Source organism: Pseudorasbora parva, chromosome 11 (assembly GCF_024679245.1).
Source record: "Pseudorasbora parva isolate DD20220531a chromosome 11, ASM2467924v1, whole genome shotgun sequence".
Taxonomy (NCBI): domain Eukaryota; kingdom Metazoa; phylum Chordata; class Actinopteri; order Cypriniformes; family Gobionidae; genus Pseudorasbora; species Pseudorasbora parva.
The window spans coordinates 23312511-23331674 of record NC_090182.1 but is presented as its reverse complement, the minus strand read 5'-3'; the positions used below and the strand labels follow the sequence as shown (position 1 = coordinate 23331674).

The 19164-nt window shown below is 37.1% G+C and overlaps 2 protein-coding genes across 2 annotated transcripts; one reads left to right on the top strand and one right to left on the bottom strand.

The window, feature by feature from the left end:
- Positions 1-7046, top strand: tdo2a (tryptophan 2,3-dioxygenase a). Its single transcript, XM_067457429.1, has 12 exons — positions 1-132; positions 280-382; positions 687-777; positions 1184-1254; positions 3313-3440; positions 3747-3933; positions 4171-4278; positions 4359-4470; positions 4549-4606; positions 6038-6117; positions 6289-6379; positions 6604-7046. The coding sequence occupies exons 1-12, from the start codon at positions 98-100 to the stop codon at positions 6761-6763; spliced, it is 1224 nt and encodes a 407-aa protein (XP_067313530.1). The 5' UTR covers positions 1-97; the 3' UTR covers positions 6764-7046.
- Positions 7047-7525: 479 nt separating this feature from the next.
- ctso (cathepsin O) lies at positions 7526-18278 on the bottom strand. The gene is made up of 8 exons (XM_067457430.1): positions 18014-18278; positions 17254-17362; positions 17034-17173; positions 16401-16568; positions 13213-13334; positions 12474-12637; positions 9927-10019; positions 7526-8269 (listed from the first exon to the last, which is right to left on the bottom strand). The coding sequence occupies exons 1-8, from the start codon at positions 18191-18193 to the stop codon at positions 8235-8237; spliced, it is 1011 nt and encodes a 336-aa protein (XP_067313531.1). The 5' UTR covers positions 18194-18278; the 3' UTR covers positions 7526-8234.
- Positions 18279-19164: the final 886 nt, after the last annotated feature.

The following is a 19164-nucleotide window of genomic DNA, read 5'->3' as shown; positions in this document are numbered from 1 at the left end:
GGTCAGTCAGCATGGGGGGAAAGTTATAAAACACATGGACATCCTTAAGAGCTGATGCTCTGAAGTGTCGAGCTCGCCACATTTTATAATTTCAGCCATGAGTGGATGTCCATATTTTCAGAAGAAATTATTGTAAGTATTTTTAGCTTTCGACATTTTAAATATTTGAGATCATTTAATGCTAAACCCAAAGACACATTTCTTCATGGATCTGAATAAACCTATGTTGAATATTGTCCACAAATGTTCCTGTGTTCGATGTTTTTAATGAATATATCGATCAACTAGTAAACAGCATCTGAAAGATGAAGAGAATGACGATTCTCAATCTGGAATTAACAAAGCCAGCAAAGGAGGTCTTATCTATGGTGACTATCTGCAGGTAAACTGCATGTGAACTATTTTTATATATTTTAAATAAGCATAAGGCAGAGCTTCTCCTAAAATAGATCATGATTAATTGGTGAGCAGTCCTCGAATCTAACGTCTATTATAATGGCCTTTGATTCTTCCTAGGTTTCCAAATTAATAAACAATAGAAATGGAATGCATTTCAGACTTTAATGGCAAAAAGTGATGTAGTTAGTTTTTATGCTATCTAGTTAGATGTAGTTAGCTAACTACAAAGTATTTCAATTTAAGATTTCCTTGCTTTTGATGAAACAAAAATGTTCTCTCATCCCCAGCTGGATAAAATAGTGACATCTCAGGTGCTTCAAAGTGAGCTGAAGGGAAACAAGATCCATGACGAACATCTGTTCATCGTCACACATCAAGGTGAGTCACACAAATTCTTAACAGCCTTTTGGCAAATCAGTCTTAGCCTCTCTCCAATGACTGCTCCCAAAACACGACAGGCAAAAAAGCTAATTTCCTTGTTTATAATGCAGAATGTTGACAAGTTTCACTGCCACCAAAAATAGGTGAGACCAAATCAAAAACTCAAAGCTGAATGGAACCCTCATGTGAACAATCATCGACGATCCAGAATCCACCACGCCAGTGAATCCAGAGTTACTCGCCCACACAGAATACATAAATCCTTACTTTCAAACAGTATGCCATAAAGGTTCATTAAAGAAGCCCAGAGACCAATGACACTGCCCTTCTGTACATTTACCTCGAAGCGTAACAACTTTTCATATGCAACATGTAAATGATTAACCTGTTTCTTCTATTGCAGCATATGAACTATGGTTTAAACAAGTTCTGTGGGAGCTGGACTCAGTGAGAGAAATCTTCATCAGTGGACATGTGAGTAGCACACACACACACACACACACACACACACACACACACACACACACACACACACACACACACACACACACACACACACACAAAACAGCAACTCAACACAACAGCTAGTTAACAGCTAGTTATCAGATTTAGCTCAATTTTTCCCCAAACATGAATGGACCTGCTTTTAAATAATGTAATACGGTTAACATTTAATAAGTCACCTGTTTAAAATGTGTTTAATACCCTTTTTAATGAGAAAACTAATGAAGGTTAGGCTGACAGGGTACAAATAAAAGATTTGGAAGACATGATGAATGATTTTCATAAACATCTGCAAATAAAACACCAACTCAGTTAAATAGCTCAGACAAAATCAGGGCAATTTGTTTAATATTATTATTTGATATTTTGTGCTATACTGCATTAAAAAGTTTGGGGGTCGGTGAGATTTTGTAATGTTTTAAAGGGTCTCTTACGCTCACCAAGGCTGCATTTATTTAAACAAACAAACAAACAAACAAACAAACAAAACAGTAATATTGTGAAATATTACAATTTAAAAGAATTTAAGACAAAGCTGATTTTTCAGCATCATTTATCCGGTGTTTACGTTATCCTTCAGAAATCATTCTAATATAATGATTTACTTCTCAAAAAAAATTACCTCATTATAATTACTTCATTTTAATGTACTTTAAGTCTTTAATTCCTCACCTTCCTGTTGTTCCAAGATTTCCGTTCATCTTTGGGGAAAAAAATGAAGATTTCTTTTTATGAAAATTGAGAGATTTCTGTCCCTCTACGGAACTACTACCACTTTGACTCTTCAAAACGTCCATAAAGAGACTCTAAAACCAATCCATACAAATGGTTTACAACAAATTTTCTGAAGATACTCAATCACCAATGAGGTTCGTTCTCGTAAGTTACGCAGCACATGCAAGAACCAATGAGGTTCACTCGTGTTACCAATGTTTTCATGTTACACAACACATGCAAGAACAAATGAGGTTTATTCTTGTGAGTTACACAACACATGGAAAAGCCAATGAGGTTCGTTCTCATGTTACGCAGCACGTGCAAGAACCAATGAGGTTCATTCTTGTGTGTTATGCTACTTCTGAGCTTCTAAAAGAACCAATGAGCTTCATTCTTGTGTTACACAACGCATGAAAGAACCAATGAGGTTCGTTCTTGTGTGTTACACAGTACATCTGAGCCTCTACATGAACCAATGAGGTTCATTCCTGTGTTACTCAGCACGTGCAAGAACCAATGGGGGTTACACAACACATGCAAGAACCAATGAGGTTCGTTCCCATGTTACGCAGCACGTGCAATAACCATTAAGGTTCATTCTTGTGCATTACGCTACTTCTGAGCTTCTACAAGAACCAATGAGCTTCATTCTTTTGTTACACAACACATGAAAGAACCAATGAGGTTCATTCTCATCTGTTACACAACACGTGCAAGAACCAACGAGGTTGATTCTCGTGTTACGCAGTACATTTGAGCTTCTACAAGAACCAATGATGTTCATTCTCGTGCGTTACACAACACATGCAAGAACCAATGAGGTTAGTTCTCATGTGTTACGCAACACGTTTGAGCTTTTGCAAGAACCAGTGAGGTTCGTCCCGAGTGTTACGCAGCACGTTTGACCTTCTACAAGAATCAATGAGGTTCATTCTTCATTTGTGGTTTGGAACAACATTAGGATGAGTAATTAATGACACAATTTTCATTTTCAAGCTTTTTTTGGACGTTCCTATATGTTATGCAGGGTTTTATAAGGATTTTGGGGATACTTGTCAAAGCGGCGCATATGAATGCTTCTAAATCTAATAGAAAATTCAGTTCATTTATTTGTTTGGGGGCCTTTTGGACAATGATGAACAGCCAGAGCCTTCAGTTTTATGATATATAGTTCAGTTGTAAGAAAGAATGTGCATTGCAGCATGAGGCTGCCACCTTCAGTCTAGTTTAAGATACTTCTCTAGTTAAATGCCATGTTTCAGAGACTATAAAGACTGATGAATTCACCTAAATGCTCTGCTATTTCCTCAGGTACGTGACGAGCGAAACATGCTCAAGGTCAACAATCGGATCCACAGGGTTGTGATGATATTCAGACTGTTGCTTGACCAGTTTGCCGTTCTGGAAACCATGACTGCCTTAGATTTCTATGACTTTAGGTAAAGTATATATCATTCTCATTATTTTTATCCTAATACTAGTAATCAAATATTAGGAACAAACATGTGGTTAGAGGTTATGACAATAAAAAGACTCACTGCCAAACAATTACTGAAAACAAGTTTTACATTTCCGAGATAACAGCATCGGTTGAGCAAAATTGCCGTTGGAAATGTACTAACACTCAAGAGACCGAATATAGCTAACTCAGTAAATAAGCATTAGATGGCACTAATTTGTCAAAATCAATGGCAGTTTAGCATAATTGTATTTAGCTCGATTGATCTGAGTGTTTTTGTGCGCAGGGAATATCTCTCACCGGCTTCGGGCTTTCAGAGTCTGCAGTTTCGACTGCTGGAAAACAAGATTGGGGTCCCACACAACCAGAGGGTCCCCTACAACAGAAGGCATTATCGGGACAATTTCCGTGACCAGGAAAATGAGCTGCTCGTGCACTCAGAGAAAGAGCTCACGCTGCTTCAGTTAGTGGAGGTAAACCTAAGGGAAATGACATTATAAGATGAAAAATGCGGGGGGAAGTCATGAATACTGTATTAATCAATGTAATCGGGAAATTCAACACAAGAGCTGTAACTTACCAGACTTATTTGCAGGTTATTGGTATTCAGAGAGTAGGTTACGTGGCCAATTTATATAGAAAGTAAGGATTAATCTGGTGGACAGCAACATGCCCAATAACATTTCTCATAAGCAATCAATACTTCTCAGCAATGGCTGGAGAGAACGCCTGGCTTGGAGGAAGATGGCTTCAATTTTTGGGGGAAACTGGAAACCAATATTTTCGAGAGGCTCAGGAGAGAGAAAGAAAATATAGAGGTTTGTGGAGGATCCCTGGATAATTCTGTGCAGTTATCTAATCTAAGTTGAAAGTGACAACTCATGTTTCTTCTTAATAGCAAAAACCAGCCTCAGATATGAAAGAGGAGATGATGGCCGAGCTCATTAAGCAGAGAGACCTTTTCTTATCGCTCTTTGATGAGAAAAGGCATGATCACTTGCTAAGCACAGGTCAGCAAACCTCTCGTGTATAGTCAAGTGACAGATCCACCGACCGTTCCATCAGAATGTTTTGTTCTGTCTGTGCAGGTCAGAGGAGGCTGTCCTATAAAGCACTGCAGGGAGCCCTGATGATATACTTCTACAGGTATCTGTCTGCAAGATGACCTGCTCATTTAGTAGAAACATGCTGTTCTAGTCAAAAAGACATTCAACTTACCCCCATCTTTTACATATAAATATTATGTTGTAAACAGCATCATTCAAGATTTTGGGGGTGTATAAGATCCCTTATGTTCAGGGACTGCATTTATTTGATAAAACAAAAACAAAAAACATATTACTAATTAAATTAACAGTTTTCTACTTGAATATGTTTGAAATGTAATTCATTGCTGTGATTGCAAATTCTCTAGAAATATTTTTAATAATCTGATTTGGTGCCCAGAAAACACTTTTGTTAAAAAAATAAAAATAAAAAAGGTTTATTTTATTGTAATTGTTACAAATGTAGGCCTAGTATTTGAAACTTAGTTCACTTTAAAATGAAAATCATCCCATGATATACTCACCCTCCAGCCATTCTAGATGTACTTTATAACTTTGTTCTTTCTGATGAACACAACAAGAGTTGTTAATATTAATAATAAATATCTTGACTCTTCCACTCTTTATAATGGCAGTGCCAGGGTACATTTAAAGCTTAAGAAAGTGCATCCATTCATCAAAACCATCAATATTCCTCACACCTGCGGGGATTAACATAGGCCTTCTGAAGTGAAACGATGGGTTTTTGTAAGAAAAAATATACACATATTTAAAACTTAAGTAAAATATCTAGCATATATAGAAACCCATTTCCGCCACTAAATAAAACGAGTAAAGAGAGACATTTCCCTCCTCACAATTGTGAGATATTAACTCACAAATGTGAGATATAGTCAGAATTCTGAGTTATAAAGTTGCAATTGTGTGATACACTCAGAATTCTGACTTTTTTCTCTCACAATTGCGAGTTATAAAGTCACAATTCTGAGATACAAACTCGCAATTGCATGATATAGTCACAGTTCTGACTGAGAAGTCAGAATTGTCGACTATAACTTGCAATTGTGAGAAAAAAATGGCCTTCCATAACTTCCCCTGACCGCCTTCCGTATTCAACAAACAAAATAAAGATAACTGACGCGAGGTATGACTTACTAGGCTTTTGCTGAAGGATGGATGCACTTTTTTGAGCTTCAACCCCGTTTAGTTAAATTTGACTCTCTTGTCTAAAAGTTACTTTGAAACATTACCTTAATATTTAGAAATATTATTTTAAAACCATAAATATAACAATTATATACTTAACATGTTTTAAAAAAAATAAATGTTTACATTGTTTGCTTATTTCTTCTTTATAAAAGAATGTCATGCCAATAAAGCTTAAATGAGACTTTAATATAGAGATGTGATTCTCCATTGGCACTTATAATATAATGGCTTTTCTCCTTAAAACATATTTTTTAATAGCTTGATGAAGTACCAAAAAAAATCGAATTTATTTTTAACTCAACTTCTCACCATCTGCTCTTAGGGAGGAGCCTCGATTTCAGGTTCCATTCCAACTCCTGACATCTTTGATGGACATCGACACCCTCATGACAAAATGGAGATGTACGTAACACCACTGAAGCATAAGAACTGCAAATAAATCTGACCCAAAACACCCTGTAGGGCAAAGCCTCTTAGGAGTGTCAAAACTGAACAAAAGATTTTCTCCTGCATATCAATAATGCATTTATTTTTTTTACTTCCTGCATAATTTATACCTGAATTTCCCCCTAGACAACCATGTGTGTATGGTGCACAGGATGATTGGCAGTAAAGACGGCACAGGTGGCTCATCAGGATATCACTACCTGCGCTCCACTGTCAGGTAGGCCAAATAATCTGGGACAAATCCAGTCGTCATATAAAACATATCAAACATATAAAACATATCTACATCTCTCGGAATGATCCATGTGAAACACAATGCTAAATGAAATGTGAATTGGCAGCAATATCCGAACCATTTCCTGAACACGAACCACAAAAAAAACCCAGAAAAGAATATACCGAGATATGCCTTATACATGAACCTGAGTATGTTTTGTCCAGTGATCGCTACAAGGTGTTTGTGGATCTGTTTAACCTGGCCACCTTCCTGGTTCCGAGGGACTGGGTCCCCAAGCTGGACCCGAGTGAGCACACCTTCCTGTACATGGCCGAATGCTGCGACAGCTCCTACTGCAGCAGCAGCAGCGATGACTCAGACTAAACAGATGGGCGGATGAGGAAAGAATCAACAGCATTTAAAGAGAGTACAGAAGAAAAGCTTCAAAACTAACATGTCTACTACCACAAACATTTGTCACTAAAATCTTTTTAAATGGTAGAATGAGAGGCTACAAAGCTGTACTATTTCACAATGAATTTTTAAGACAGTGTCAAGAAACTATCAGCGACACGAAGCACTTGTGTATATACTGTCAATATAATATAATATTCTAACATGTATAGTTAACTGATTTATATTTTGTAAATAAAGAGATATGATGATACTACTTCTTTATTTGGACAAAATAGACAGTTTTCTGTGAACTTGATGATCCCGTACGAGCCCCCCGTTTATGTTAAGGCCAGCTCGTTCCTAACCATCACATAAAGAGTATTACACATGTTAAATGAATTGTTTGAATTTGTTAAGTATAAAATGATCTATTACAAAAATATAACAACATATATTGGTATTTAAACAATAAAGGGAAAAAAATAATCCAATGGGGTGATGAATTTTGATACATAAAAACAAAAAGAACAGAAAAGAGTGCAAAAGACTTCTGTGGAGAACTAGGTTCCACCAGAGGAAGTACTGATGAGCAGATTACTATGAACATTTATGCTGTCCACCCATAAATTAACAAATTGATAGTGATGCCTACAGCCAATCACAAATCAACAAATGTATTTAATATCAGTAAACATGTCAGATTATTCTTAAAATGCAAATCACAACTGCCAAAACTGATAAAACACAATAAAAAGTTTACACTTTATTGTATGGTTTCCCTGTTACATCTCGCATGTACTATATTAATAGTAAATTATACATAACTACAAGCAGCAACTAACCCTAAGTAATAGTTAATATTTCTCAGTACTTATTTGTATAATTTACAATGTAAAAAGGACACCTTAAAATAGTGTAACCACACTTTGTAATTACAAATGTGTATAAAAGCAAAACAATTCTGAATATATGGTACATAGTGTACTGTAGTAAGCATTTACAGATTGTAAAAACTCTTTTATAACTAAGGCAATAATAGTCACATAAAACAATATACATTTTCACATTTTTCTTCAGGTGAGTTCACTTGTGCGTCCTACATCAGTGCAATGTCACAATACAGTAAGCTTTCAGTTCAGTTGAGCACTTATACTTACTACCAGTGTTTTCTGAAGATTAAAATAGTATTAAAAAGACAAATCTAGCTAGTGTGTGTTTCATAACTAAAAATAAATCCGGCTCTGACTGTTTTGGGCTACAGGGGCTGGGATTAGGAAATGGTATATTAGCTCAAATAGCAGCGTACTTGCTTTGCATTCACGAGGCAACAGGATTTGTTGCGTTATCAATTTTACAGTTCTCATCAGATACACAGAAGGATATCCGTCCAGAGGGATATATTTTTTAAAATGTCAAAAATGCCACGGTCTTATCATGGAAGTAAAAAGATTTTTGACAGTTACACAAAAACAGCAGCAACATTGTCCGCAATGCCTGGGAGAAGAAAAAAGAGTGGCTGTTGATTCTTATCTGACATATACACAAGACAAACAAAATGACAATCTAAAAAAAATCTCATTACACCATTTACAAATGATCCGATATTAATTAAAACTAGGCATTTATGATTGTACTTTTACATTGCAGACAGTATTGAGTTACTGTATCAAGTACTGTACTCAGTATTGAGTACAGACAGCCAATGTCCAACACTTCAGGAATATTTATGAATGCACACAATGGCCCTCATTTATCAATCTTGCGTAGAAACGGGCGTATATGTTGCCGTAAGATTATGCTTACACTCCTCTCACCGCCTGATTTATGAAGCTGTGCGCACCTCTGCAATCCAGGTGTACGCAATAGTATACCTGCCCTTGATAAATGCGGCGGCTGAAACCGATCGTCATTAGAATAACACGCCCCTATATATTCAAGTCTCCGCCTCCCCCACGCCCTCATTTAACACCATGGACACACGAAAGACGGCAAAGAAGCGAAACTTCTCCGACGTGGAGATCGGGCGCGTCTCAATCATTTCACTAGTCCACTAGTCAGGGAACTGATTAGGACATAAGTCAATGGGCTGACTCCCTGATCAGTGCTCTGACTACTGAACTAGTGCGATGATTGAGACGCGCCCATCGTGACCATCAACAGGGAAGTGGAAAAAAGCGATTTTTTTTATTTGGGTGTTTAAAGAGTGGGATTAAAGGCACCTACAAAAACAAAATATGCACCCAAATTACGAGTACTGTTAATAGTGTGGAGGTTGAGAAGCGCACTCCAGCAGTTTAAAGCTGTTTGGATAATAAATTACCATCACAATGCATTATTTTACAGCACGTATTGAAACAATTAGCATTTAATTTCGTATCACGGCACGTATTTGGGTGTATGATATGATGATGATGTGACATGGAATAGCCTACCATTCATTCACATTAATAATTGTATGACAATTTGTAAGATTCTTCTTCTTCTTCTTCTTCTTATTATTATTATTATGATTTTTATTATTAATGACGCTTGTTATTTTGAAGAAGAATGTCGTTATTATTAATTTTATTATTATTATTTAAAAGAAGAAGAATGTCATCATTTTTATTATTTTGTCAGTCTGAATTATTCAGTCCCAGTCCGTGCGCAGCTACCGTAACCCTGAAACGTCAGGTAAAGCGCACAGGCTCACAACTGGAGGAATACATGCCTACAAATCAAATGCTATGGTAAAGTCACACAAATTAAACATTGAAGTCCATGTTGCACAAAAATACACACTGAAGTTTATAATTAATATATTGTTGTTGTTTTTTACAGTGGGTCATAATATAGCATATCTTTGTCAGTGCGTTTTGTGGTGTTAGGAATTGTTTTTCTGCGCATTTTTGCACTAACTCAAACGTGCGTACACCACCTCCTGAGCTGGCGTAGGATTTGAGCATGCCGTACGCCAACGTCCATATTGATAAATCTCAAAGTCACCGTGGGTTTGGGTGTACGCTGGAAATTTGGTGTACGTGCTTTTGATAAATGAGGCCCAATGTCTCCAGCAGCAGGATGCATTGTGCTTATCACTTGTCTGGGAAACTGTCAACAAAGTAAAAAAAACACAACAAAAAACATTAAAATTGGGTCATATGCAACTTACCACACATGTCGTCCCCTATTTTAATGTAAACATATCCATTGTCACCCCATGAGGTCCCCCATGAATTGCGTACAATCCAGTATGGCACTTCCCCTGTGACAAAATATGAAGATGTATCAGATTATAATACACATGAGATGGGAAATGATTAATAACAAGTCATATTATATAGATAGCATGCACTTATAACGGTATAAAAAAAAAAAATCATTTTTTTTAATATCCGAACAAAGCATCTCATTCTCACCGATTTGACAGAATGATTTACTGCAATAACACATTTATTGTTTGCAGTTTTAAGTTACTTTATATGAAGCATCTAGTGTGACAGAATGGGGAAAAAATACAACTTAAGTTTTATGAGTGAACACTCATGAGTAAGTTTTTTCATGCGAGCACAAAATTTTGCGAGAGAACAGAAGCTAGTAAAAGAGAGAGAGAGAGCTTTGCTAGTGAATACAAATGTTTTGCAAGTCTTTTTGAGTATAATACTACAAGCTTGGCACAGTTATTTTTGTGCAGTTTCTCCTATTCTTCTTTGCAGGACCTCCCAAGCTCCACCAGGTCATTTTCAGATCTCTCCAGAGATGTTCGGGTTGACTGGGTTCAAGTCTAGGCTCTGGCTGGGGCACTCAAGGACATTCACAGAGCTGTCCTGTAGCCACTCCTTTGATATCTTGGCTGTGTGCTTAGGGTCGTTGTCCTGTTGGAAGATGAACTTTCACCCCAGAGCGCTCTGGAACATGTTTTCAACAAGGATGTCAACAAGGATGTCTCTGTACATTTCTGCATTCATTTTTCCCTCGATCCTGACTAGTCTCCCAGGTCCTGTTGCTGAAAAACATCCCCACAGCATGATGCTGCCACCACCACGCTTCACTGTAGGGATGGTATTAGCCAGGTGATGAGCAGTGCCAGGTTTCCTTCAGACATAATGCATATCATGGTCTGAGAGTCCTACAGGTGCCCATTGGCAAACTCCAGGTGGGCTATCATGTGTCTTTTACTGAGAAGTGGCTTACGTCTGGCCACTCTACCATACAGGCCTGATTGGTGGAGTGCTGCAGAGATGGTTGTACTTCTGAAAGGTTATCCTCTCTCCAAAGAGAAATGCTTGGAGCTCTGTCAGTGACCATCAGGTTCTTGGTCTTGGTCAGGTTCTGTTTGATCGGACGACACGGGCCAGCTTTCGCTCCACACATGCATCAATGAGCCATGACCCTGTCACCAGTTCACCATTGTTCCTTTCTTGGACCACTTTTGATAGATACGGACCACTGAAGACCTGGAACACCTCACAAGAGCTGCAGTTTTGGCGATGCTCTGACCCAGTCGTCTAGCCATCACAGTTTGGCCCTTGTCTAACTCGCTCAAATCTTTACACTTGTTCATCTTTCCTGCTTCTAACACATCAACTTTGAGGACAAAATGTTCACTTGTTGCCTAATATATCCCACACACTACCAGGGGCTGTGATGAAGAGATAATCAGTGCTATTCACTTCACTTGTCAGTGCTCATAATGTTATGCATGATCGGTGTGTGTTGTTATCTGGTTTATATTTATCTGATTTATATACAGATAAAGATGCATCTGTTTATTTGAAAAATAAATAAATACGTTCAATAGTAGGGATGTGCAATATATCGAAATATCGCAACATGCATATCGCAACGGCATGCAATATTTGAATGATTTTAATAGGCTACGTCAACATTGTGAAAAGTGTCCGTTTTAGGTCGATACATAGCAGAGAATAGACTGGGCACACGACTGTTACGGGACTTGTTTGATGTTAAAAAGAGTTATTAAACGCAATAATTTGCGGGAAAAATAACTTGAAGTCTCATGCCGTCTGACACATACACACACTGAAAAGTGAACGACACTGCTGATAACTTTCAGAAGTTGTAGCGATGCTTTCTTTTCCCAGAAAGAATGTGAAACACAAATGGTTTCATTCTCAGTTTTAATTTTTTTTAAAATAGATTTTATACACTTATTGCAATATCGTATTGCATATTGAATATTGTATTATTTAACAAGATATTGCCTATCGCATTTTTCTTCAAATTGCACAGCCCTATTTAATAGGAAAATCTATTTACCATACATGTTAGATTATTATTATATCCAAACTAATCCAAAAAACATCTCACTAGTATGACAGATTTGACAAACTGATTAATTATAATAACGCTCATGTATTGTTTGCAGTTTTAAGATAATGGTGCGACACTGTGCATCAGTTTCTCTACACTGAAAGTACTTCATTCAAACTAGTAAACAAACAGGAGAAAACAAATCAAAGAAGTGGATAAACGCTGCAGACAGCTTGCTGATTATACCGCAGGCACATCAGGCAGTTTTCTGGGATGTTGGCACACAGCCAGTATTTGCCAGTGTCAGCTCAATTTTGTACCCTTGACAGGACGTAATCCGTGAAGGCCAGCGCTCTGAACCTTTATATGCTCTGAGGCACAAGTAAAGAGAGTTAAACCGCCTGTGTCTCTGTGTGTTTGTGTATGCGTGTATGTGTGTGTGTACCTGTGGTATCGTAACCGGTGATCAGTACGGCATGGTTGGCATTGTGGTTGGAGCAGTGGTGCTGAATGATGCCACCCAGGTAATCCTGCCAGCTGATGGCGTCCACAATAACAACAAGAGGCCCTGACTCCACCAGGACACTCATCATCACTTCCTCATTCCCACTAGAACAACATATCAATCCCAATGGACTCTTTATACAGTACCTAGATCTACTTAGTTCAGATGTCACATTGCAGAATATGGGTAATGATAAATCTGCCTATTGCAGATTTTGTTTTGTCTTTACTGTTACTTTTGATTAATTTAATACATTCATTAGATCTCATTACAGGCAGATATGCCAAGCACAATAATAGAAATGGAAACCACGTAACCAGTAAAACGGTTTTCTGGTTGATCCAGTTGGTTAGGACAGAAAATCCTAACCAGAGTAACATCTGACATAAATGTTCACAACAAAACACAGGTCAAAAGTGCTGCGTTTGGTTTTTGACCAGTGGTACACAAGCTTAGTGAGTGTACAGTCAGTGGCCGTTCAGCATCTGACCCCGAGTTGCAAACAGAGATGACAAGAACAGATGAGTAAACATAAAACATTGGCCCACATCCCAACGAATGCAAATAATTAAAATCATGAAGGAAATAATTGTACACAAGGTCTATACAGCACATAATGCACTGGCAAATCTGACTGTTGATGTAAAGCTCAGGGTATCTCCATTCTGGTATCTATTACCTGAAGTCATAAGCAGAGAAATTCCTCACCACCACTCCATCATAAGACTGAGGGAAGTACTGACAGATTCCAGCCACAGCTTTGAAGGGATATTCCGCCTCATTCACCAACTTCAGTTTGGTCTGAAATAAAAGACATACAAAGTAGGCTATCAGGATGTGTCAACTGAAAATTCTGGGATGATAACAAACCTCTTTAGTTAGCAGCTTGTTGTGGATGATACCGTCAACTTTACTTTTAACCCTCTCGGAACTGGTGTGGCTAGATAATTAATTCAAACCCCATTTAACAAGCTAAGAATGTGGACAACAATACCGCAATTGTACCAACTTAATTACTGCTTTTTTAATCAGCTGTAAAATTATTTTTTGATTTGTTTGCTAAATTTAGGGAATATAATCCAAACGTGACCTTGGACCACAAAACCAGTCATAAGTTGCACCGGTATATTTGTTGCAAAAGCCAACAATACATTGTATAGGTGAAAATTATAAAAAATTGTTTAATGCAAAATTCATTACATTTTGATATTAAGTAAAGATCAGGTCCCATGAAGATATTTTTTACATTTCCTACCATAAATGTATTAAAAAAACGTAAAGGCATTTTAAAGACAATTTTAAATATTTAGATTTTTACACCCTCAGATTCCAGATGTTCAAATAGTCAAATCTCGGCCAGTACTGTCATATCCTAACAAAATATACATCAATGGAAAGTTTAGTTGTTCAGCTTTATTACAAAAATTACCCTTATGACTGGTTTTGTGGTACAGGGTCACAAATGATACTATTATTATAATAACAACCAGTAAAACCTTTGAATAGCCTAGTTGGGGTGAAGACATTTTTATTTTTTTAATTATGCACCCCAAGGCTGCAAAAACATAATTATAAATATTCCTGTGATGGCAAAGCTGAATTTTTTAGCAGCCAGTCTTTAGTGCCACATGAGAAAAATCATTTTAATATATAGGACGCTTTGGTGATCGAGAAACATATTTTTTATGGAAACCGATATACATTTTTTCAGGATTCATTGATGAATAGAAAATGGAAAAGATCAATTTTGATCAATGTAATGTATCCTTGCTGATTAAAACGATTAATTTATGCATTATATTATACTAACCCCAAAGTTTTGAACAATAGTGTACATATTCTCCTCAAAAGAGGAAAACATATGCCATAATAAATTATTGGTTAAAACCAGGGGTGTCTAGTTTTGCAGTCCTGAGTGCCACTCTAACACACCTGCCTGGAAGTTTGCAGTAATTCTGAAGACCCTGATGAGCTGCTTGAGGCGTGTTTAATTAGAAATGGAGCTAAGCTCAGCAGTTTTGAAATTCAAATGAATGGTAGATGATTAAACTATTATCAATTTAGGGTGCGTTCACACTTGTCATGTTTGGTTCGATTAAAACGAACCCTGGTGCGGTTGCTCGGTTAGTGCGGTTCATTTGAACATATGTGAACGCTGCCATCCGAACCCTGGTGCGCACCAAACAAGCGGACCGAGACCGCTAAAAAGATGGGTCCCGGTCCGCTTCCAAACGAACTCTGGTGCGGTTCGATTGATATATGAACGCAATACGGACCAAAGACATGTAAACGGACCAAAAACCGGACGTATAATGTCACAAGATGCCACGCATAATGCAGCTGATTTGACGACGTGGAAAGATCGGTGTATCCAAAATGAGTAACTTTTAAATGTGGAGCAACGAGGAAGTGCCTAATTATTTGGTCAGACGAGCATGTTTTGAAAATGCTAGAAAAAACACAAAAAGCATACCTGGCTCTTCTCATCAAAGTTCCTGTGTTGCCCATTATTAGCAGGTACAGACGACAGAACGGCCGTCTCTTTTCTGCACAACGGAGGAAATCCTGCTGCTGTTTTGAATGTTTTGAACATTTAACACTCAGCGGGTAAAAATAATGCCATATGTACACGCATAAAATGATCGCGTTTAATCCAGCACACAGCGTTGTTTTGAATGTTTTGAACATTTCATGAGCTCTTCATGAGTTCTCTGGTAAAAAAATAATGCCATATGTACACGCATAAAATGCCCGCGCGTGTAATCCGCACACAGCATTGTTTTGAATGTTCGGTAAGCGAGCTCCTACGTCATATAAGCCGACCAATCAGGTTGTGAGTGTCTCCCTATGCCTTTGGTTCGGTAACTTTAGGTTCGCTGTTAAAAATGCCCGTGTGGACGCTAAGCGGACCAGGACTATTATGTTTTGTTTTTGTTTTTTGGTCCGGACCAAACGAACCATACGAACCAAACGAACCGAACTACAAGTGTGAACGCACCTTAAAGGTGGGGCAAGTGTTATTTCAAAACCGTTTCACAAAACGGACTCAGGCCGAGTCCAATAACAAACTTGTAGCCAATCAGCAGGTAAGGGGCGTGTCTACTGATGATGGTGAGAAGAGAGTGCACGTCATTATTCAAAACACACAATGTACATAATACACATTAGCCGAGAACTAATATATGCTGGCATTTGCTTGAATATGCTCGTGTGTCATGTTCACTTGTTTGTCCATTTGCGATCATATTGTCGCTCACTTCAGTGATGATAAAGACCTGTTCAGCTCCACACCGTATGGAGCATCTAAATCTCCTCACTGTCTGTTTCAAGTGTCAGCTCACAAAATGTGTCCAACAAGCAGGATACTATACTCCTAATATATGTTTGTTTCCTCTATTCATGATCTATATAATCCTAATCTGGTCATAATTGTATTATGCCGTTAGCTGGACTGTTGTGCTATCAAATTGTCATGAGAACGGTATGTATTTTTGTTATCGCTATAACTCTAATCTTGTCATAATTGTAATATGTCGTTAGTTGGACTGTTGTGCTTGTGTACTATCGAGTTGTTCATGAGAATGGTTTGTGTTTTTGTGATGGAAGGGGTGACTTTTTCATTGAATATTCGACCTGGATTAGTAACACAAAGATTCCGCCACAGTCATTGCCTAGGTTACGTATGTGTGGGGCGGAGCTATCAAAATAGGGGCGAGACCCTTTTGGGGGTAAGGGCGTGTTTGTTTTGGGGATTTGAAATACCAACAACGGTTACCAGATAGCACTTACCCCACCTTTAAATAATTACATTTTCCCAGTTACATCATCATGAGAAAAAAAGAAAATGCAGATGACAGATGACAGCACCTGCATGAGCCAGAACAGAGTTCCAACAGGCGATCCACCATTACAGCCATGGTTATCATAAGCACAGTCTATAACCTGCTGCACACTGAGCTGATGTAGTTTTCCACCAACTTTAGTTGACACAGATTCAATGGCCTCCACCACACTGAAGGCCCAGCATCCTCCACACTACAAGAAAGAAATGCATTGAAAACACATACATTACACATAGCAACAAAAAGTCATATGTTCTGAGTATATGAATAAAAAAATAAAATAAAATAAAAAGTAAAAAAATAAATAAATCTATTCTAATCTTAAAGTTGGAACAAAAAAAAAGTTGTGATTATCTTTTTTTCCCTATTGTGTCATATAACCAAGTGGAACAGCTTCTGGAAGGAAAAAAAATAAGGTGGGGCATGATTTTGTCCATGAGGATTTGATTGGATGGTCGTGGTTTGCTGACAGACAGTTGTCCCACCCTCCAGCCAGTCAACACATCATCAGAGACGAGATGACATTGCATAAGGGAGGGGAAGATTACGAGGGCACATGGATTAAAAGTTATGGGCACAGATTAATCACTTATAATAAAAACTCCAATATTCCAAAAAAAAACATTATTACATGGTGACTTTAACATCTAAGCCTTACCGCCTTCTGGTTTCTAACTGCTCCGACAACTCCATGGTCCCTCCAATCAAACCTGGGTGGAAGATTTGTCTTAACTTGAATTCCAGGCCTTTCTGGGTCAAACTTTGGAGCCTTCTCAGCCCGAGCTGTGAGATATTGCTCTGAAGATGAAACCAGGCGGGTCAGTTGCCATTTAAAAAGTGAATCCATCTGTAAGCATCCTTACTCTGCATATACTCACCTTTGAATTGTTTTGGAGAAAAGTCAGAGAACTGGTTGATGCCGTAACGTGCAGAATGATTTGAGTTCTTCCCCAATGAGTTCAGAAAGGCTTGTCTCTTGAGTGAACTCTACAATATGACAAAACAAGACATCACCAAAGGTGTCTTGGGCAACAGGTGAGATCTAAATCACATGAGGAACTGTATCACATGACAGAAACTAATGGTATTATTGGTATTTCCTATATGGTTTCAATTTAGTTTAAAGAATAATAAAATATGTACTTTAATAAAGCATATACTTCCAATATCACAGTAATATGATAAAAAGCAACTAGTTGATATTGAGAATTAGACTCTGAAGTGTTGTCAAATTAAATATGTAGGCTACTATAAAACTCATATTCTTCAATCTGTATTGACTCAAATTATACTCGCCTTATTCATTTCAATGCATTTAAAGTATCCCCCCTCTGTATGGATAGGCAACTTTTATATTACAAAATACTATCTATAACCAAAAGTTATTATGTCCTGGGAAAACAGGACGTTTGGTCATATAAATTAGAATAAGCTCAAGTTAGCTGCCTACCTAGACAGGATTTCTGGGCATTCAAGGCGCATTAAGCAGTAGTTGTGAGAGTTTACTCGTCTATGATGGATAAAATACTGTCTAGTAAGGCAGCTCACTAGGTTTTGCGACACACCCTAAACGTTAGCGATTATCGATGAACGAGTTATGATACGGATTTAATGCTAAAATCAATCCACTAAATATACCTGGAAATTAATCAGTCTCTGATAGAGTTCGTTGTTTTCTTTTACTTGCTGAAAAGTAACGTTAACGTTAATCAGTCGTTCTTCGTCCGTCATATCTTTCCTACTTAGTCCAACGCCGATGGATCCTGTGAGCAGTTCATGGTAAATGACGAGAACAACTAATGTTAAAGTAAACGCCATTTAAACGGAATCATAAGCAAACGTTTAGTAAACCCTTCCGTACTCCCTGAGCAACTTTCATTTCTGCTGTAGATTTTCCTGCAGCAGTCAGACCACATCAGAGCGCTCTATCGTCCTCTAGCGGCCGGTGAAAACATTACCTGAGAGCGCCCTATTAAATTAAAAATATAATATACCTATTATAAAGTGATTATGATCGCGGGAAACATAAATTAATTGTTCAGTTTTCATGTAATTAAAGGTCCCTTATGGTTATGGTTATTATAGGCTAACAGGTCGCTCAGTTAGCCTATTATTAAAAACAATTATGATGTAATTAGTTTCCGAGTAACTATATTATTACATTATATTTTTAATATATATTTTTTTTTTCTACCACTGCTACAAATAATAATAATATTTATAACTACTACTAATACTACTACTACTACTAATAATAATAATAATAATAATAACAATAATAATAATTAATAATAAATATTCAATATTTCATTGTAAGTATTCCTAAATAAAATTTTAAAAAATCGACCACACTCTTCTTTCTCTTTTGTTCTGGGTATAACAAATTAACTCCATTGAACTCCAAAGAGGCTGGTGTCACTTTTGTTGGCATGACAGGAAACACAATACAGATTTGAGCTCAAATAGCACCAGTTAAGATATGTATCAATCTATCCATGACATTGTTATTGTTAACTAAAAATAAAACTTGCTTTTCATTAACTGAAAAAGTTGAAATATAAAAAAAATAAATATTAATATAATATATATATATACACACACACTAATATTTATATTTTATTATATACTAATATTTATAAAAATATAATAAAGTATAAAATTAATCAAACTTTAAATGGAATGAAAGGGGTACATTTACATATTTAAAATAAAATGACAATAGCATTAAGCTAAAATTAAAACTAAAGCTGAAAATAGAAATATAAAAGCTAATTCAAAATATTCATAAA

Coding starts and splice junctions, on each gene's coding strand:
- ctso (XM_067457430.1), bottom strand. CDS start 18,193: ATGGCGTTTACTTTAACATTAGTTGTTCTCGTCATTTACCATGAACTG. Junction 17,363..18,013: donor AGAGACTGATTAATTTCCAG/GTATATTTAGTG, acceptor GTCATATTGTAG/AGTTCACTCAAGAGACAAGC. Junction 13,335..16,400: donor CTCTGTTCTGGCTCATGCAG/GTGCTGTCATCT, acceptor CTTTTATTTCAG/ACCAAACTGAAGTTGGTGAA.
- tdo2a (XM_067457429.1), top strand. CDS start 98: ATGAGTGGATGTCCATATTTTCAGAAGAAATTATT. Junction 3,441..3,746: donor TTAGATTTCTATGACTTTAG/GTAAAGTATATA, acceptor TTTTGTGCGCAG/GGAATATCTCTCACCGGCTT. Junction 4,607..6,037: donor CTGATGATATACTTCTACAG/GTATCTGTCTGC, acceptor ATCTGCTCTTAG/GGAGGAGCCTCGATTTCAGG.